Consider the following 21,547-nt stretch of genomic DNA (forward strand, 5'->3'; position numbering starts at 1 on the left):
ACAACTAGATGTCCTTTTTTGGGGGGGGGGGGGCATTTATATGCTTGACGTGCTGCTGTTTTTAGAATATAAACTTGTGCTGGGACATAAGTGACAATTCAAAAATTCAATGCAAGATTTTTCTTTTTAATTAAAAAGTGATTATTTGAATTAGTTTGTACATACAGTATATACTTCAGTTCAACATTTCTATAGAGATGGGTCAAAAGTCCCATTGGATGGCTTCACATGATTAAAATGTTATAAAATATTTACACATTTCAGGTAAGTAAATATTTACACACTAACTACAACATTGGTGTGAATTGAATTATAAGATAAACAGTACAGTAAGTGAAATTAATAATGGACATTCAGAGAAAAAAAAGTTGACTTCAGTCTTTCCACACAACAGTTGGGAACATGACCCTCTGAATTCTTGTTGTTGCCTAGGAATTTTCCTCTTTGAGACGTGACTGAAAGTACTTGGAAGAAATGCTGTTTGAATTTCCACAAACTGCTTGGGAAAGGTGCATTGAGGTAACATTTAAAACCTTTTCTATTAGTAACTCAGGCAGGGGAAATCTTAACCTCCTAAGACACTGACTCTTGCAAGGCATGCATTTTTGTTTTCTTTTTGATATTTTGGCTAATTGGGACCTGATTAGTTTGAAAACAAAGAATCATCTGTTTACATGATCTAGTTTCTGAGAAAAATGATGTCCACATAAGTGGATGCCCGGCCCTTGTAGTAGTCCAAAATGTAACATTTTAGTCTTTGACAATGCCAGGTCATAGGAGGTTAAAATACTTTTTGGTATGTTTAAGATAACAGAGCCGCCAATGTTTAAGACACTTAAGTTTTGTATTAGACTCAAATTTGGTGGTGGAATAAAGGTAGTGTACCAGGCAGAAATTGTAACATCACCAGTCTGGGAAGATGTTCATGATGTTTAAACTGTAGTATAGAAAAGCAGATCATTGACATGGCCCAAAATGAAATTAATTTCAAATGGCAACATTCTTGATTTAGTAAACTTGAAAAAAAGTAAAGAAACAAACTGTAAACAGTGTCACCTTTTTAGAGCAAGCGGAGATGAAAGTCATGAATGATTTAACCCTTGAAAATTCCAAAAGTAACCTCTGGATTATTTTATTAATCTGCAATTAAAATAGTTGCCACTTCAGTGTGCTATTTGCCTGATCTGAATCATGGATCTAACATAAGATATCACTTGGGTAACACATGGGCTCAATTAGCTGTAGCATTGTGAACAAAAATTTGTATAAAATGAAAGAGACAATTCACAAAAATTAAACACAGGGGAAAAACAAAACAAAAAAAATGTACGTATATAAGATATTGAAATATATTGATTACATAATAATGGCTGACACGCAATGACATTGGTAAGAAAGAGCAGTCCAATTCAATGTGACTGCTAGAAGGGAGGAGAAGCTCCTTTTAATATCACCTTCAACTCATGATGTAGTTTGACAAAAAAATAAACACAATTGGGAACATTGCAGAATCTAAGGAGGACCACTTGTTAAATTTAAAAGATTGAACTTTTAAATGCCTTGTCTTTTTCACACTATCATGTTGCACCCCTGGTGGGCTGTAAAGTCTTCTTGAAATCAAAAGTGAAACTTCTTCAGGATTTTTACATCCACATACTCACCGGAGTAAAGGAGCTCTTGCTTTAGGTATGGAGTGACTGTAAAAATCAGAAAAGCAACATTATTGGAGGAAAACACTTGTAATAAAAGGGTTTTGTTAGTTGAATGTTGCAAAGGTTTCAAAGGTCCCCTTACACCAATTTTATAAAGTTTTGTATAATTCATTATGCCCTTTCAACAGATTTGGAAATATAATTTGATTTGAAACATGACCCAATTCAAGAAAAATGGTCTAAAATATTTCAAGGGTGATTTACAACCAATCAAAGCATATAAATGTCAAATATCAACCACTCATTTTGACCTATTATGCATCTTGAGATAAAAAAAATGGATGAAAGAGGATCTTTAAGAGAATTATGTGAGACAGCGAGTTGGTGATGAATACCATAGTTTAGAAAATCGCTCAGACTGCAAAGTTCGGCGAGCTTTACGTCCACTGGAGGCAGCAGGTCTGTTTAATGCAAATCGGAAAAGAGGCCGAAAAAATAGAAATGGCGTTAAGAGCAAGAACAGAGAGGATTATGCAGAGTGCTGATAAAAGACAAGGCAAGCTATAGCCAGTCATACTCCAAACAACTCCCGTCTTTGGAGGACATGCAAGCATTGCGATTAAAAGAAAGCGCAGGCAGACGTGAGAATGATTTAGCAGGAGATCCTTTTCAGCTCTGTTAAGTTCAGTTGGACATGGCAGCTGCCCAGTAAAAAAAAAAGACTAAACAGGTGAGCTTTTAATGAGAATAAAAGTCGACATTCTTTAAAATTTGACATGAATCCAATAATCCAACTGCTGCCAAAACCCAACTGGCTCCAACAGCATAAAGAACACTTGTTGAAAGTTTAAGGAACTGTATTGGTGTGACTTGTTGATGATCCATGTGGGCTGGGGATGGCTTGCCTGCAAGTGCGCCATGTTTAAGTTGACAGAAGTGCATGTGTTGGCTGCTGCGTCTCTATGACCGTCACACGGCTCAAAACACACTGCTTCCCGCTCGCTGGCCACTACATGCAAGTTTCCTAGGGAGCCAACCAGTGGGGTACGATAAATGGAGCTGGTAGAGAAAGGGGATGGTGTTAGGTTACGGTCCATGAGTGGCTATAGCGTCTGCCTTGCCTTGTTCATGATACATTTCCCATGCTACAGTTTGGTTCAGTTTGTTATGGAGTTTGAGTTGTTGCCTCACAATTGTCAGATGTAGGCAACAGAAGAGAACTCCATACCATACTGAATCAAACCAAACTATTACTTGGTAGAAACTTGGTCGCTGCAAAATACTACCAGGCAGATGCGAGCAAGTTGTGACAGTGGCTATTTTTTTTTTACCTGCATGCTATTCCAGCTGTAGGCAATGAGGTTCTGGTCCTCTTTCTGCTGTCTGAGTGGTCGGATAGAGCCAATGAGTTGACACCAGTCTTACAGCTCTGTACGCTGGCCTGAAAGATGGTCCTGCTGCAAATGAGATGGAATATTTCTTTCAATTTTTACATCAGGTTATCCGGAGAATACATTGTGAGAATAAGTATAGAGGAATGCTTACTTAAGAGATGCTGACCTGGTGTGAATCTTATTCTCTTCTTGCCTGTGAAAACACATGATTAATGTCACTTGTAGAGGTGGGCAATGTTATGCAAACTGATAGCTCCTATATTTACTCAGTACTCATTGCAGCCAGATGAGATTAGCAAAGAAAAATAGCTGAATAAAATGTTGCGTGGCGCTAGACGGTGACTTTTTGCGTATGCTAAAGTGACAGCAAGGGTGTAACGATTTGAGGTGGTTGATAGGATTCAACAAAGATATTGGTCAATTCTGAACAATTTAGTGGCTTTAAATTGATGCATTTTTTTGGGAGTAGGAGCAAATAAATGTATGACATTTAATAAATAAATATTTGGATACTGGACAATATTTGGATACTGGATAAGTGACTGAACTGGTGTTATTCACGCTAAACAAGTGACACATCACTACCACCTAAACTATTAATGCAAACAACTATTTCATTTTGCTACGGATTAATTTTTGAATAGCAATGCATCAACATGACCTTTCTGTAAATCACAGTACTAAAAACGTACTCTAGTAGCACCATTAAACAACGGGTAGATTACTTTAAATCAGCATAAAATGGTTTTCATCACTGTAACATGTAGTCTGAAGTACACTATTGGGAGAAAAGTGACTATCAATGATTGTGCTCTTCTGCTAATGTAATAAAAATAGGGACCCTCACAAACACTATGCCTCAAGACGATAATCTGCAGCGAGAATGGCACAAATCAGTCAGCATTTGGGGAACCCTATTGTGCCTTTTTAGTTTGTTTTCTCAAAAAGAAAAGTGGCTTGACAACACTTGACTATAAAGGCGGCTTGGTAACTTCTTTCTCACATGCATCACATCTCACATTCATCCCTTTTTCCCTCCTGGTTTGTGGAATTGCCAAATGGAGTAAGGTCTAACTTTCTTAAGTTCTGTAATGGGTTAGGACATTCCTCCATATAACATGTATTTGTTATATCCAATGTTATTTTCATGTTAAGACACAAATTGATCATAGGTCAATATGATAGTGTCTGCAAGGCCATATCAACAAAGATCATAGGGGTATAAAAAAAATCAACACTTATGAATCGTTACACTCCCAAATAAAGGCCATAGACCTTGCAATAGTAGGCTGAAATAATGCAGTGCATTCCCTGTTTGACGACGGGGAACTCTATTAAACAGAAATACAGGCACAATGTTTCAAAATAAAAAGGATGGCGCTAGAAAATATTTATCTGTGCTGAAAACATGCAGGAGGAGACTCTTCATATTCAATTAAAGCAGGGTACACACAAACTTCTACAATAATAGATCTTACACCACCAGTTCTACTTTTACAATTGTAAATCCATAAGTGTCGTCAACACAAGTGACATGTTTTATTTTTTCTATTGTTGTAATGTTTACAAATCTCTGTGTACCCTACTTTAGCACCAAATTAGTTTTTATTGGTAATATACACTAAAAATAATAATTTGTTATTTACCATGCGTCTGCTTTAAGATTAGATGTTAAGAGGGAGCTCACTTACAGCATTTTCAGTGATAGATCCAGAGTGGGTGTCAGCATACATTTTTGAGGGGGTTCACAGGCCAGTGGAACTCATTGAAATCTTAACCCGTCTATACAGAAATGCAGGATGGAAGAAAGGAAGCCATACACAATCCACCACAGGGCAAGGCTACACAGGGACGATAGCAGCATGGCTACCAGCCATCTAGAAGGAGGACAATTCATAAAGAGCAAACTGAAAAAAGGAGGGAATAATAAAAAAAGGAAGGAGGGACAAGAGACAACTGGGCATGTCACAAGGTTTCCGATGCTCCTCTACAATGAGTCTGGATCGATAAAACGATGGCCAATCTAAAACGATACATAATTTTGGGTGAACTCGACATTTGTTTGGTTTACCAATTTCTTGATAATTTTTATACTGAGTTAAGACCATGATAAAGATTAAGTATATATTATGAATCTGGAATTGCAAAAGCTATTTTAACAGTGACAGTAGCCAGAATAAGTCATTTTTACACGTTTATGGGTCTAATTTACAGTCAAAATTGAGTTGAATTCATGAGTAGAAGACACGGCCCTGTACTTACAGGGTGGAGTAGCTATTCCTTTGATTTAAAATATAAACAAATTCGGTGAGCTATTGAGCTTTAAAAATACTGGCATTTAACTATTGCTGAGTGTGGACCCTTGTTTTACGCAGTAATAGTCTAGGACTCGCTTATTTTTATGTTTTCTTAATGTTTTGCAGTTGATATGGTCCATTCCTTTTTGGCATCACCTTTCATATTGTAACGTATTATCCATTTTATGATTTGATAAATCTACATAAAGTAAACATTGGCCACAAGGGCTGGCAAACCACATTTAATTACCAGACAAGGGACACCCTGAATTGGTGGCAACCATGTCTCTATTTTTTAATTCAATTAAATTGTAAACGCAAAATAGTTTAAGGTCAGTACTTATAAAGTGTAACTGAATATTATCGTGACACTTGTGATCCAGACTCAGTAAAACAGCAACAATAAAATGCAAACAGGAACACTGTGTGACCCCTGCCCAACATTTAATGCATATTAGACGACAGATTAAAGACATCTACGAGGCATGTATGAGCGTGCATGTCCGAGGATGTTGTGCTCGTTGCCATGCATGGAAAGGGAAATAGGCATAAAACGTGCTTTGACATTATTTGCAGTGGAATTTGACATGCTCGTCAGTGTTAAACAGTGAAGCCAGATGGTGAAAGCTCAGCTGAGGGTTAGATGGTTGGATGGCAACCGGGCCTCATGTGCATGAAAATCTCCACCCTGCTTTAGTGCTTCCTTGGGGAAGGAAATTTGATCCCAGCACAACAATGACTGTCTAACACTGTATGTGAGACAGTCCACAGGCCATGCTGAAATAAGACAAGTATCAAGGCCTAGAAAAGACCTTTCAATAGGTTGTGTATTTTTTTTCTTGTTTTGATTTTTTTTTAAATCATCTGTCAGTGCAACATTAGGCACTCTCATATTTCAGCCTGCACATGTTGCACAGTTCATTTGATACAATTGCTCAACAAAATTGACCAGTGATTGCATGTGTAATCTCGGTGAAAATGTATGGATTTATGCAAGATTGCTGACTAACTTTTTTTCTTTTTCTTTTTTTGCTGCAAGCACAAAGGTCCTTAAACTGTATTTCATTTCGTGAATGACTTGCAGTCTTATCAACTGATATGTGCGTTACCACCACCAACATAACTTATGAAAGTATGGCCCCTAAATTTGTCTAACACACAGAAAAAAACATCCAGACTAATAACAATCATAAAATGAAAAAAATTCTAACTTTCAAACAAGAGGCAAGATAGAAAAAATAGACTTGCTTTTAGCAAAATGCCCAAATTTATGAACAATCTTCAGACTAAATTTCAGGGGTTCTGTATATGATCATGCAAAATAAGACCAGCAGGAACCACTAGAGAATTCGAAAAAAGATTTCTCAACACTAGTACCAAATATTAATATGAAAGAGAGCATACTACATGTTTATTGTAACATGACCTACATAAGGGTGCAGTCACTAAGTAGGCCATATTTAACCATGTGTACATTCGAGTGTGCTGTCAAGGATTTCTTTATCCTTACTCTAGAACTTTAAGTGGGCCTTAATATTCCTTCAGCAATGTGAGGATTTAGAAACCACTGTGGTAAATAACCAAGAAGAATCCTGTATGACAGTTCTTGACAGAAAAAAAAAAGAAAACACATCCCTCATTTCATTTAAACCCTGGAATCCAAGCACCAAACACTGAGGCTTATGCTGCAGTGAGTTTACCAAAGCTGTTAGCAAATACAGCAAGAACAGAAAGTCAATGGCAGGCAGGAGTAGATATGTAGTACATCTACTGATAGCATATCCATGTTGCAGATAAGCCAAAGGAAAAAAAATAGCCATCCATTCCATTGAAAGGGAAGGGGCATGCGCTTACCTCTTCAGACCTCACCATTCATTTCATTCCTTTCCACACCACCACTCTCTCAGCTGTCTTTTAAACGACTGGCAACACAGTGGCCAAAGCGTGCCTGTGAGGCCGCAGCAGAGAAATATCCCCTGCCTGGCATGGGACAATAGAGCCACAAGGGAAGATTGGCAGTCGCCAGTCATCCAAACTAGATTTGCAGGTAACAATGGCCATAATACACCTATGCATTATTTGTCTCTGGCACTTCTAATGAGTCGACGGCATGAGCAAAAATCCCTATTTGCCTAAAATTACTTCCAGACTTATTTTGCAATCTACTTTACAGACAGCTGAATATAAATACTTCCCAAATTCTCTTCCTTCAGGTTTTACACAGAATAACCAGGCGTCTATTTCAAGAATACAACAATGCCACCATGCTTATCAAGTCGCTGCAATATGGTAAGACAACATGTTCCAAACCTAATAAATAATGCTCGCTGGGGACTAGTCGAATTAAATATTCAAATGTGACACCAACATTGTCTAACATTGTCTCTTGAGGCAGAACACCACATTTTTGACTGGAAAATAAATACACTTGAATTGACTGAGATTGTTACTCGATGAGCAGCAGTCTGTCTTAGTACTCACGATAATGAGCTTGAGGATCTCGCCTGCCTCCTACTCTTCAGGGCTCGTAATTTGTCACCCTGTGTCAGGCCATTCCGGTCTTCGTCGTCGCTATACTGCAAATTTGCCAAGAAAAACATAGACCAGGAAATATCAGATGAAGTCCCATTTTCACTAGAAAAATGAAAAAACACACACCAGTTCCATTTCGCCTGTCTTGGATGCCCTGTTCTTGTTGCTGCCGTTAATGGTTATGTCATCCACTCCGGAAAGGATTCTGGTCACAGCTAATTTACCATTCTTTCTTTCGCTTAACATCTTTTCCCGGAAAATGTCTCCCTCAGCCCACAGACTATTTTGCCTCCTAATGATAAAAACAAAAAACAACACATATTATCTTTTTAAATGAGAGATACATGTGTAATACGTGGATTGTTGACTACTAATTGGGTGATTTACTCCTAACTACTTAACTGTCAACAATTTAACAAGATGTCAGGTGCTTGAAGTTATGCTGTATTCACAGATAAAAAATACATTAAGACCATAAATTAGAACAAATTTAAATCATAAATAGCTTATTATTAGCTCATAACCTACTGAAAATTTTCACAATTTCAAATTGGTTCATTAAACAGAGATTGATACAATTTAAATGTTAGTGTTCTTCAGTAAATTACATTTTTTTCAAATTAAAATCATAAATTGTGATTTAAAAGATGTGTACTAGCATCTAGGCTTACAAAAAGGTGTACGTATAGTACTTTCATTCCGATATGTAATTTCTACTATGAAGAAATTTAGATTTAGAAATATTTCCACTAATTGTGAATCAAATAATTGCAGGGGCAAAATATATGTTAAGAATTGGTACTTTTTCTTATTGTAAAAGGAGAGCTTGAGTAGTTTTGATATCTCTAATTACGACTCGAAAGTAAGCACTTACTCTTCAACAAAGTTCTGCTGAGGCCCGATAATGGATCCTGGACGGCAGATCCGAATCCAAGCAATCACTTCTGCTGCAGTCATGCAGTAATGTTTCATCATGTAACAGCCAATCAGAGTGCCAGTTCGCCCTAATCCAGCTGAGATAAAAAGAGTTGTTAAATGAGAGAAATGTCTTATTTCAGGCCTGAGTATGTGTGATACCTTTGCAGTGGACGGCAATTGCACCCTCTGCGTTCTCACAGATATTGAGGAACTTTCTAACAATGGCGTCATCAGGCGTGCTCCCGTCCACAAAAAAGAGGTCATGATGTTCAAAGCCCGAGTCCGTAAAGCGTCTTGCGTCGTACATCTTTTTGTTGAGCCGGATAACACTAGTGATGTTGTGTTTTCTAAAGTATGGGATGTAGGCTTCAGGTGCATGCAGAGGGTAACCTGAGGTGGAAAAAAAGATGTGTGAAGTACGATTGTCAGTGGTTACAAAGCATTGGACTCTGGGTTAAACTTGCCATTCTCTATTTTGCTTTTGGGATGAGGACCGCTAAATGCGAGGAATTTTCCTGGAATGATCCAGTTGAAATCTCCATTTTCCACCCTCTCGTAGTGCTCGTATTGCTCGACGTCAAAGTTGGAGAAGTCAAGCCATCCATATTGCAAGGCCTGTCAAAGGATAATCTCATTACGGGGGGCATCAAACAGAAAAATGACAGGTGCCATATCAACATACCTTGTGGATAGCACGCAGGCAATCCAGGATGTTCAATTTGTACATGCAAGTTCCAAACGAGGCATCTCTAAAATACAGAATCCATAAAATATTATAATTTTTACTACTTCCCATTACATATGTATGTAATGTGATGTACTCTCACTGGCCACAAAGTTAAACTACCATAGGGGGATTAAAATGAATCAGAAATGAGTCCCAAAATCAATATTTTACTGCAATTAGTGTAAACACCACCTTCAATTTGAATAAGAATATCTCCAGAATGAGATTGTTTTGCTCATATTTTAAAAAACAAACAAACAGAAACAAAACCTACTATATATGCCATTAGTTCTATTTACCTGAAAGGGATGTATGTGTGGTTTCTTGACACCAACAGACTGTGGGCCTCCTCTGGTGTCGTGTTAAGGTACATTACCTTTGTATTTAAACATAATTTAGGAATTTAGAAATCAAACACTAAAATGTTATTATATAACAACGTTTCTACTTACTGCATATGAGCCAATCAGATAGGCAGCATTGGCTTGTTTTTTCTGGTCACCACAAGTGTAAAATACAATCTTCTTCCGTGACAGTGTAAAGGACTGTGGTAAAATGATATTATGAAGTGAAGTCAATTTTATACTTGACAGGAAATATTTTAAATTTACAATTCCAACCATCATTTTTTTTTGCGTTGCAGCGTTTTTTTTTTAAATAGATGTGGCATAAATAGAGCTTTGGTAATATGAAAATAATAAATTACTAGCATGTTATTATGATGGTATTTACAAATATTCACCACTTTATAGTCTTGTCAAATCTTTTCAGGCTATAAATGATGTCTGCAATTGGAAATAATATTTTTTTATCATTATTTCTTACTGGAAAACCTTCCAATATATGCACTTGACATTCTAACTTCCTGTATTTTGCCATTTCGGGTGACCTCATTACCTTGAGCTTCTTTGTCAGCTTGCAAGAGAAGCGATAAAACATCGCCAGGTTGAGGGGGCCAAAGTCTGCATAGAAGCTGTAGGAGAATGAGATAGAAATCAAGAATATCACTGTAATGCGACCAGTTTCATTTCCCTTTTTGGCTTGAAAAATAGATGGACTTAATGCGTGTATTGGAGCCCGGTAGTGTGAGTGTTTAGCGCGTCTGCCTCAAGGCTCTGGGTTCAAATCCAGGTCCTATTCATCTGTGTGGAGTTTGCATGTTCTCCCCGGGCCTGCATGGGTTTCCTCGGGGTACTCTGGTTCCCTCCCACATTCCAAAAACATGCATGGTAGGCTTTCTTGGACACTCTAAATTGCCCACCCGAGACACCCCCTGATTTTGGAATGTGGGAAGAAACCGGATTACCCGGAGAAAACTCACACAGGCCTGGGGTGAACATGCAAACTCCACACAGGTGGACCGACCTGGACTTGAATACAGTGCCATAGAGCTGTGAGGCGGACACCCTAACCACTCACCCACCGGGCCGCCGCCCCAGTACTTAAAGACACAGTAGTTAAAAACACAGTCGTAAAAGTTGTATTTGAGGAATCTGTTCACTTACTTTTCATATTCCAATTCTTCATCAATGCAGAAACAGTGTCGATCTCTCGTGCTTTTTACCTTTTGCTGCAGGATGGCGAAATACAACCGATCTACAAAGTACACAAGACATGGCGGTCACTTACTTTGCGCTACTTATCCATTCACGTCTGCAATTACCACTCCCCCCCCCCCCCCCCACTTTTCGCATTTAACCAAATTATTTTCCCTGCAGCCTTACCCTTGAGGAGCTCAATGCATCGTGATGACACATCATCGGCGGTCATGTTGACCTGAGATGTTTTTTTGTTAAACTCGAGCAAGTTTCACAAAAACGCGTGCATATTCGTGGAAAAACCTATACGTGAGAGCAAAAGCATACAATAGTCTTATGGTTAACCGATCGCCTTTTCCAAAGTGTTGAAACTCTCAACTTTGTCTTTCTTAAAAGTCCCCTGTCAAAAACAACGATGAGTTTCGGAGGAATAAAGTGCGCACTATGCCAAAAGTGAGCTCACGGTTTGCTCCGCCTCTCAATCACTGCGAAAGGCTATTGGCTGAGAGGAAGTCAACGTTTTGGAAATGTTGGCGGAAAGAGACGTCTATCACGTCCTCTTAGTTTGAAGTTCTTCTTTTCTGATTGGCGATTGGATAGGAACGTTGCCAAGGCCGTTGCTAGGTTAGGCTCACGACCAATCATGGAACAGAGTTCGAATTTGCGCTTCCTCCTACATTGTCGTACTGATGGCATATATCATTTTATGTGTATAACACAGCTAAACCCAGCATGAGCGTTTTGGCTCTTTGCTGCACTACGTACGTCAAGCGTTTTCGCCATATTGGATGTGTCCACAATCCTAGCAAATTACATTAGGATGAAGTTCAGAAAACTAAAGCGCACAAATGTCATTTCTCTATCATCCCCCAACACACACACGCACATACTTTGAAATAGTAATCCGAGTATTTTAAATAATCCGCGCCGATGCGACAACTGGGTACATTTGTCTACATTTCAATGGCGAAAACAGTTGAAGGACAGTGCGAGAGCATTTAAATTAAGATCAACGTCACTATTTTTCGAAACCAATGAACCGAGACAACAATTGATGACTTGCATTTGTGTCTTATTTACAATTTAGCAGAACGCACATTGCATTAAAACAGTAAGGGAACGGACAGTGTCATCACTTTGGGTGGTAAAGATGAAGGCGAAAGATGACAAATATATCACAGCACTTTAATGAAAAAAATGGGAGAAGGGGTTGATTTCACCGAGTGATGTACCAACTATGTTTTAAGTTAATTGTGCGAGAAACCCTACCTGAAATGGCAATGTAAATATCGCAGTTTGGCTCCGCCTCTGAACCGTGCTCGGCTTCGTAGCACTTCTTCCTCCTCGACTCTGCTCGCCTCCTCTCGTTCTTGCGTTTCATGTTGCCTTCAGGATTGCATGATATAGTAGATTTCTTCACCTGCACCCTTGTTGTTTTCCTTTCAGCATCTGTGTGGTCGCGGTGCACCACAATGTCAACCGGGATTCCAAGCCTCTCTTCTCTGTTGGTGGCGGTGACGTGCAGTCTCAGCAAGGGAAGATTCTGTGCCACCAGAATCCCCTCATTTGTGACGTAGTCTGTTATGTTATGCAGTGGCTTAATCTGCACCTTTTGAAGAAAAAACGATCCTACAGTTCCAATAAAACCTCACCATGCAAGGACATTTAGAAAGTTGCATAGCAGTGGCGTCAAGTTCATTGTTCAAAAGTCACTATTATTCATATTTTTATAGTGCAAATATTGCTTATGTGACCAAAATGTATATATAATTTATTGTGGCATCTGTGTTTTAAATATGTGCATTTGAAGAGTCTGTCAGTTGGGTGTGATGCAGGAAAGTCTACATGCAGTTGCAGAGCTAGAAAACATTGTGTTTTGTTTTAAAAAAAAAGCAGTTACGGGGAACTTTTCTGCCATTTCATCTTGCGACAAGGCGTTAGCGTGGTGAAGACAACTGCGACCTAAAGTGGGTGTGTCTGTCACGTGACCACGAAGAAACGACACTTCATCTTGAGGGAGCGTGTCACGTGACCTGTGCCAATTGCGCTTCGATTTGAGTTAGGTATATATTTAATAAGAGACAATAAATATTAATGAAAATCAATATGTCTATATGTAATATTATAGCCGAACATTTCAATCTTTGTCCCCCTATGCAGGTTAAAGATATTCATTGATATATCGATGGCATTCATGATATATTTGAATCTATCTGTTGGTGCACCAACATTAACATGTAATAACTTTCTTCCACCTTATTAAATCGTTCCCTCCCTTCCAAATAGCCTTTTATCCACTCGAGTTCTGAATTATACAACATTAATAGGGGAATGGCATGTTTGTGATCGATAATACCCCATGCACTCATATAGAATAGGGTGAACTTGTTACCCAATCATCCGCTGCAGAGATCTGAGAATCTAAAAATAAATTAGAGTTCAGTGAATCAAATTCATCCAGTTTTTGCGTACACATTTTGGATTCCACTGCCTATCGGCCTCCGTACGTCTTGATCCCCGACGTGCGGAAATGCTCCGGAGTGCACAGGCAGGAGGGTTGAGGTTTAGGCTGCTCTGCTAGCCTCAATCAGCTATTCCACGTATTTATCTCATCTAAAGATCCCGTAAACGTTCATCTAGATCGGACAGAAGAGGAATATTATGTGAGCTCGGTGTCCAAGAGTTGGAGCACCGTGCGAATTGGTAAGCGATGCCCCCTGTCGCTGTTAAAGCTAGATTATAGCATCCGAACATGGAGTCAGCTAGCCTGTCAGAACACATCTTAATGGATATTGTCTCGTTTTGATCACTTATTAAATTCGATGGTAGTAGAAAAGGTCAACCGATTAAGTGTTGGTCATTTTGCAATTTAATATTTAGTCATTGTATTAGTGATGCGTTGTGGGCATGCTTTAACTGACCACCTGCTCTCTTGTTTGTTGACATCTTTTTGATTGACAGCGCGCATAGTTTGGAGCGCACGGACAAAGGTGATGTTTATGTAATGTTGTGCGCAGGATATGTACAGTGTTTCTGTAATCGGTTTTATTGAGTTAGATGAGGCCGTACAGTAGTTTTAGCCTCGCACTTGTGAGTTGCAGGGTTTGCAGCTGGCTAATAGGTTTATTAACAGCCAAATTGGCCACGGGTGCGAGTGCGTTGATTGGCAACCTTGCAGTGCAAACTATTCCCTGGAATATCTGAGTACATCACTATAGAATATGATAATATTCGTGATATAAATCTGGCAATAGTGACTATTTTATGATCAGGCAATTCAATAATTGTTGATGCATGGGTTAAGAAATACATGTTATAACATACACAAATTGAAGGGAAATAATTCTTTATAAACCTGAAATTTTTGGTACTTTCAAGATCTATCAATCAATTAATCAATGTATATAGTATTCCTTACAGACTGAAAATATTTACACATGTATCTTTGTATATTATTGTAAATAATAAACGCCAAACATTTTTTTCCTGTATACAAACATTGAAAAGATTTTCAACAAACTATATGTTGATTCTTGATGGGAGAATATTGGTAACTTCCTGGGATAAAAAAATATTGCAATATATGGTCAGAATGTAGCCTTAAACTGCATTTTGCCTAAAGACATCTAGGCTTGATCTCACCCTTACTAGGATGTGCTCTAAGTAAAATGGATGTGTGAAGGAATAAATGTTTAACCTCCACTTTTGATATTTTGTAGTATTTCTGCAAGTCAGCGATCGGGAAAACTGCTTCTTCATCGTGTAATACTTTATTTCATCTTTTGGCTTCCAGTTTTTACTCTGATTTCACACCAATACATGGAGTAATGATTTTTACAATGGAAAAAGTAGTATTCTGGGGGTAGTTAGTAAGTTGTAGAGAGATTCAATAAATTATGTTATTTTTATGGGTTCTTGTTTCAAATTCCAAAGTAAAAAAGTGAGCTCAGTGAAAAAAAATTGACCAACTTTACTCTATTCCCTTTGATGCTATATTTCATTATTGCATTATTCTTAATAACCCTTGTGATTTCATTCTTTCCAATTTTTCTCTATCCTTTTACAGAGTTTTCTAGAGTCAGCTATATGGGCCATCTCCTTTCGAAAAATGGTTACCGCCTGAAAAAGAAGACACACAAACAGCATCACAGGAAGAAGAAGAAGAGGAACTGCTTCGTGCAGGGGCCTTGCATGCTGTGCTTTATAGTCCATAGCAGCAGCGGCGGCGTTCTTAACGAGGGGAGCGACCCTTTAGAAGCTGGTGTCAACGGCAACGGGTGCCACCACAACAATATCACTATCCCGGGCGTCGGTGCAGTCGGAATCGGTGCGGCACCGTCTAAGCTCGCCGAACGCTACGCCACACTCACCTCTCCCGAAGACAACTCCAAGTTCCTCCTCTCTTCACCAGAAGTAGCCATTTGGGAAGGCCCGGGAAGGAGTCTGCTGTCAGCTGTTCCGGCGAAACTCATTCCACCGCCGGCTCTTTTTCGAACTGCTGGCTTGCCGGTGACAGTCCCCATTTCCGTGCCTGTGCCCAGCTGTACTTGTGACTACGTTGAGATGGTACGATGGGAGAATAATCTCACATTTCTTACACAGCAGTTAATCCATATATTATAATAGTGGTTGTCATACTTTTTACATCAGTCGTAACCCCAAAAAAGTAGCCGTACATACCCAAAATGAGCCATAATAAAATACAGTGCCATTGTAGTATTATTTATTGAACACAACTAAGAGGTTTTATTGCTAAAAATGAAATAAAAACAAATTTCTATTGTCAGGCCCCATTGTATTAGATTTTACATTTCTGATCTGTGTGTCTCCTTGTATGCAGGTGTGTAAGCGCAAGTGTTCCGAGGTCCAAAGGTGCACCCCCTGCAACAAGCAGCCACGCTGTGCCTTTTCTGCCCCCGGCGGTAGTTTAGACTTGGAGAACGGAGGTGTTGGTGCAAGTGCAAGAGAGGCTTCCACGAACTCTCAAACTAGTCACCTTCCAATCTGTCCCTTGCCCTCTTCATCATCATCCTCCTCCTCTTCTCCACCGTCATCCTCTTCTACGACACCGGTTGAAGGCTGCTGTGGGTTGTCTATCAAGATTGAGCCGTCCCACAGTTCGGACTCATCCCCTGCCAGCCCACAGCACTCTGACGACTGCCAGGCCAGAGGAACTGATGCTGCTGATCCTTTAAGTATCAACCACCTGCCTTCATCAATCCTTCTTAAGGTCAGCCACCATCCAACACTTTTTTAATATTCTTTTAAAGATACATTTCCGTATTCACCTAGAGTACTTTCCTCCTCTGCACAGGTTCTCTCGCACTTGACGGTGAAGCAGCGTTGCCTGTGCGCCTCTTTGGTCTGCAAATACTGGAGAGATCTGTGCTTAGACTTTCAGTTCTGGAAGAAAATTGACCTCAGTGGCCTACAACAAGTAAGTAAAAAAATAAATAAATGTAAAATTTATTTTTAGCACACAGCAGTACATTTTCTCCTAACAGGAATGATGTAAATATGGGAATTTATATGAACCACAGATTTTTATAGGTCCCAAAACCTGCCACCAGTACCAAAAATCTGACATTGTAATTGACAATAACTAGTGTTGCTATGATATACTAGTTTTATGCTAGTAAGCAATACGTCATTTGTGGAAGCAAGCTAAATACACCCACACTGGGGTTAGAGTGTCAGATTTAATTTGAGAACACATTGAATAAGGTGAGCGTTATTTTAAAAAATCACATTAAGTTAATTGTGATGATGACAACACCACAAACTTGATGTAAAGAAAAACTGCTCTGGCTTGAGACAGACAAATGCCAAGATGGCAATCCCCAGCGAATAAAGGGTATATTTTTTAAACTGTGATCTTTTCTTACCTTCCAGGTAAATGACGAACTGCTTGCAAATATAGCGTCACGAAGGCAGAATGTGACTGAGATAAACATCTCCGACTGCAGGGCAGTCCATGATCAGGGCGTGTTCTCCTTGGCTTCTCAGTGTCCTGGCTTGCAAAAGTACACGGCATATAGATGCAAGCAGTTGGGGGACATATCCCTGGCCGCCTTGGCTGCACATTGTCCTCAGCTAGTGAAAATTCATGTGGGTAATCAGGACAGATTGACTGACAGAGCACTCATAAAGGTATTTGTCTGGACATATACTGTCCGTACTCCTAATGGAAAAAAAGGTCTCTTATTCTATTGTTTTCTTTTTCTATCAGCTTGGTGAGTGCTGCAGTGAGCTGAAGGATATTCACTTGGGTCAGTGTTACGGTATCAGCGATGAAGGATTGGTGGCTTTGGCCAAAGGATGCCCCAAACTTCAGAAGTTGTACATGCAGGAAAACAAACTGGTTAGTCCTGTTCTTTTTCTAATTGTGTATGTAGATGTAGAAGTGTGTGTGTGTGTGTCTGTCTGTTTTCCGCAATGTTGTCTTGTTTTTGTCATCATAGATCCTCAGATGTTCATCCTTGCAATGTTGCTATTTAAATGTTGCTCAGGATTTGATGCTGGGATTTTGGATCCTTAGTTCGGCACTATTTTTACTTTTGAGGTCACCAGACAGAATTTATAATGCTTTAGAGCAGCAGAGACATTTTTAACAGACTGTTTTGTTTTTACTGAACTGCTGGTGTTGGACCAGATCTAGGAATTGTTGAGTTTGATTGATGATGAATTGATCTTGGGTTGCAATTATACTGAGATTGGATAGATTTTAAGTTATCCTTATCCTGCAGCTCTCTGATTTTCATAGTTGAAAAGATATGAAGCACTGTATACAGTACAGACCAAAGGTTTGGACTATTTAACCATGATGAGGAATACCTGTGAAGTGAAAACCATTATTGGTGAAGGTCATGAAGGGAATGCTAAATTTGTGCAAAAAAAGTGATTGCAACAAAGGGTGGCGATTTTGAACAAAGTGTAAAACTTGTTTTCAAGTATTTTACCTTTTTTTGCGTACATAATTGTACATAATTCCACATGTGCATTCATAGTTCTGATACATTCAGTTAGAATATATAACCTGCAGGTGTGCCCTATCTTTTGTCTTTTACTGTATATAAGTGTTTTTCAGGTTCATATATTATTTAGGACAATGCAGAAAAACAAATCTACTGCAACGTCAGTACTACAGTTTACAGGAAGTTAGCCTTTGCTTATAATCTTCCATATTTACATATATATGTTCATTGACATAAATATGTATAGGTTGTATTGCCGCTTTATTAAGTAAATCAAACTCAAATATTGATGGTGATATTCATAATGCACTATTACTACACTGGCCCTAAATACGATTTTTAAGCACTCTTTTTATTTTAAATAGTGGTGATTACTTTGAAATTGACAATGTTGATAATAATATTACTAATACTATTAACTCTCCTATTCTGGCGGTTTGCTGGTTTCTGTTCAATTTGACCCCTGAAATAACAGGATGGTTGCAATTCCAGTCTTTACTTTGCTGCATCTTTTTACTGTACTGTTGCTCAGTAATCTACCACTAGATGGACCTATTTCTCTTATCTAAAAATGACCAACTCATATTTTTGCATTGTTCCCTCGCACAGATTCTATTCATAGCAGATCAGAGTTGACTGTTTCTTTGCCAAACTAGTATCACGAAACATCTTTTATTGGACATTTGGCTTCATGTGTCTGGACTTTCCCATAGAAATTGAATATAACTGATCATTTGTCATGTCGGCCGTGGAATCCCTTTCATTTATTTCGTCATTCCAAAGTAAAACCATGAAGATCTTGATGAATTACCCACTCACGATTGGTAACAATAGCTGAGTTTGTCAAAAGCCCATTCATCAACTTGATTGGGTATAGGCTCTTTCTGAGAGATGAATATTGTTCCTATTAACATCTCACCACGGCTGTATGCGTTGGATATTTTTTTCAGATGGGCCTTTTTGGCAAGTCATTCTTTTCGAGTTTAGGTACGACGTCTGAGTCGGAATTATTGTGTCTAGTCTGTGGCTAGTCAGCCAGGATGTTCTCAGACTATTAAAACAATTGAAAGTAGCAAAGGAACTGAAATGACATCTTCTTTAGGTTATCTATACTCTTAATTGGGACAGTGTGCCTTTATAATACTCTTTTCCTCTAAACTTGATTAAGGAGAATGCCACAGGATGTTTTCCATTCGGTTTTTGATTCACCGCCTCCTTTCTTGTTTTGCCGTTATTCTCTTTCTTCTTGTCATCGTCTGTTGGTTTTCTTTTCCGTGCTGTGGATTTAATTTCACTCATGTATCCTCAAAAAAATACTCCTAACCACAAAAGGCAGGGCGGTATATTATCACTGGACACATCAGGGTACACATGTACTAGACTGAATACAGTATGTTATAATGTAATGGTTAATCATGCATTATACATGACCTTGTTTAGGACTGACTATAAGGCGCACCAATAAACAAGTTTTTTACACTTAAGATGCAACTAATTTTAAGGCGCATCGGTTCATCAAATTACAGTATTTTTCATTATTACTATTTTTAAATGTATCAATTTATTTACTAATTTCCTCATTTTTCTGAGATACAAAGTAATTAAACAGCCACAATTGATACCCGGTGTATTTATTGCTAAGTTATAGGAAAAATGCAGGTTTTTAGGTGTGCCATATAGTAAAAACAAACAAACAAAAAGGTAATTAAAGGCTAATATTATTTATTGGTGGTGTGAATGTGAATTTCTGCTTATTTAGACTATTGAGTAGAGTTGCCTTTTGACAAATGTTGCCTCAGTTTCTGGCAACTCAACAGAAGATAGTTTTTGTTATTCCAATGGCCACAGGTATCTTAGCAACAGTGGGAAGACAAGGCTCGTAGCAACCAATGAGGGAGTGGTGGGATGCTAAACTCCACCCTGATCCTCAAATTGTTCTGTGCAAAAATGCTCGGTAACTACTGCGTAATATCATGTCTCAAATAGGGCTGCTATAAATAACGGACTTATTGATTATTTGGTAGCTATTGTTATTGTTTATGATGGCCCTAGTCACAAATTTAACCAATGAAAAGCACAACACTTGCTTTTCAAATGCTTTGTCGTATCATTTGTCTACCATGCAGTTGACTGGCAACCAGCTCCGGTTTTTCTTCAAATTAGGTCCAAATCCAGCTAGAATCAGATCCAGAAAATTCAACACTCTAATGAGTACAAGCACTCAACAGTAAAATGATGGCTTGAAGTTAATGTTGAAGCATTCAGAGATCTACAGGTTTATTTGACAATATACAAAGTGACACACAAACTCAGATTTGAGAGTTAAGTATTGTTGTGGGAGTAGGTTGGCCTAAGTGTCTCAGATCTTCCTTTTGGCAATGTCCTTGCATTCCTTATAGCTCATCCACTATTTATGTCACACTTGATTTAATGGCTCCAGTTGCCTTTCAAGCCTCGTTTTCATCCTAAGTGTTGCCTCTCCTTTCTTACTCATTCTTATTCTGTTGTTTGCCATCACCTAAAAGGGCAAAGACCATAACACTTTTCCTTTTTCCTCTATATTACTACTATAGTCTGTGATGGAGGACCAACAAAATATAATTTTTGGGTGGATAAAGTCAAAACTGTACTAACCAATTTCTGGCTTGGCAACTTTGTTGTTCTGTATTCTTTTTAATAAATGCCTTTCCTGAGTGCAAACTTTTGCCCAGGAATCACATTTCCCTTTATTTATATATTTATTTATTTTTAAACGCTGTCTTAAATGCTCTCTTTATATTCCGTCCTGTCTTCTTAAAATTACAGAGCGTGTGCTTCATTTTCTGGCAGAAGAATTAAAAGCATGTCTACACACAGATATGCACACTCACACATTGATTATTTACCATTTTAATCAGTCCAGAATGTGGAAATGTGAGTGGAATTGCCCAAGCCCCTAACACAGATTAGCATGTGCCCTCAATTTGGGGGTAATTACTACTTTACATTTTCAATCAGAGCCTGCACTGCTATGACCACATTTTTCCGTCATCCTCTGACACTTCTTGGGCTCGTACATGGGAATTTATTTCTTTTAGCTCAAACACCGTGTGGATCAAAATGAGACGGCGATATGTCTGAGAAAGAAGCGTGTTTTTTTGGCTGCCTCCGGTTTGATGGCCTGTCAGCGGTCTATAATCTGCGGGCAGGGGAATGACAGCAACCCCCTTGACGCTCCAATCAGACCAATTAAATTGTATATTGACACTTTCAGAATTAATTAAACAGATTATAGGGCCAGCAGAGACAGAGGAAGGGCTAATGATAGTCGTCGGTTATTACGGGATAGCCCCTTTGACATATACTAACACACAAACCCACACACACAGTCCTTGTTTAAAAAAAAATGGTGTCAGGGACATACGCTCTTGCAGTAGCTGATGAAGTCAACAGCTGCCAGCTGTGCTGGAATGTCCTGTGGAAACTTTATTCACATATTTGACTGTAATTACACATAAATAGAACTACTCTGACCT

The 21,547-nt window shown here is 38.7% G+C and overlaps 2 protein-coding genes across 10 annotated transcripts in view; one reads left to right on the forward strand and one right to left on the reverse strand.

The window, feature by feature from the left end:
* Nucleotides 1-105: 105 nt before the first annotated feature.
* LOC144195627 (dual specificity protein phosphatase CDC14A-like) lies at nucleotides 106-12,899 on the reverse strand. 9 transcript variants are annotated; one of them, XR_013326112.1, is made up of 15 exons: nucleotides 12,328-12,891; nucleotides 11,026-11,116; nucleotides 10,418-10,493; nucleotides 9,973-10,065; nucleotides 9,820-9,896; nucleotides 9,476-9,542; nucleotides 9,258-9,408; nucleotides 8,953-9,183; nucleotides 8,750-8,888; nucleotides 8,002-8,167; nucleotides 7,825-7,919; nucleotides 3,198-3,239; nucleotides 2,984-3,109; nucleotides 2,558-2,676; nucleotides 106-1,697 (listed from the first exon to the last, which is right to left on the reverse strand). XR_013326112.1 is itself a non-coding variant. In XM_077715388.1 (15 exons), exons 1-15 carry the CDS (start codon nucleotides 12,437-12,439, stop codon nucleotides 1,683-1,685), a joined length of 1,632 nt encoding a protein of 543 aa, XP_077571514.1. In that variant the 5' UTR covers nucleotides 12,440-12,899; the 3' UTR covers nucleotides 106-1,682. The 9 variants fall into 9 exon arrangements, 7 of the variants coding, with proteins under 7 accessions (XP_077571514.1, XP_077571518.1, XP_077571513.1 ...); XM_077715388.1 differs by having other exon boundaries at nucleotides 2,558-2,711; nucleotides 2,984-3,106; nucleotides 12,328-12,899; XM_077715392.1 differs by lacking the exon at nucleotides 2,558-2,676 and adding an exon at nucleotides 2,048-2,113 and having other exon boundaries at nucleotides 2,984-3,106; nucleotides 12,328-12,894.
* Nucleotides 12,900-13,571: 672 nt separating this feature from the next.
* LOC144195914 (F-box/LRR-repeat protein 17-like) overlaps nucleotides 13,572-21,547 on the forward strand; it is a 140,284-nt gene continuing 132,308 nt past the window's right edge. The window contains exons 1-6 of the mRNA XM_077715794.1: nucleotides 13,572-13,761; nucleotides 15,125-15,624; nucleotides 15,899-16,288; nucleotides 16,373-16,495; nucleotides 16,951-17,208; nucleotides 17,288-17,419. Coding sequence (XP_077571920.1) covers nucleotides 15,145-15,624; nucleotides 15,899-16,288; nucleotides 16,373-16,495; nucleotides 16,951-17,208; nucleotides 17,288-17,419 — 1,383 coding nt within the window. The 5' untranslated portion in view covers nucleotides 13,572-13,761; nucleotides 15,125-15,144. The remainder of the gene's footprint in view (nucleotides 13,762-15,124; nucleotides 15,625-15,898; nucleotides 16,289-16,372; nucleotides 16,496-16,950; nucleotides 17,209-17,287; nucleotides 17,420-21,547) is intronic.

The sequence above is a fragment of the Stigmatopora nigra genome, chromosome 4, assembly GCF_051989575.1.
Source record: "Stigmatopora nigra isolate UIUO_SnigA chromosome 4, RoL_Snig_1.1, whole genome shotgun sequence".
NCBI classification, from domain to species: domain Eukaryota; kingdom Metazoa; phylum Chordata; class Actinopteri; order Syngnathiformes; family Syngnathidae; genus Stigmatopora; species Stigmatopora nigra.

Coding starts and splice junctions, on each gene's coding strand:
- LOC144195627 (XM_077715387.1), bottom strand. CDS start 12,439: ATGAAACGCAAGAACGAGAGGAGGCGAGCAGAGTCGAGGAGGAAGAAG. Junction 10,494..11,025: donor GAAGAATTGGAATATGAAAA/GTAAGTGAACAG, acceptor ATTCTCCTACAG/CTTCTATGCAGACTTTGGCC. Junction 8,889..8,952: donor AATTGCCGTCCACTGCAAAG/GTATCACACATA, acceptor TTTTTATCTCAG/CTGGATTAGGGCGAACTGGC.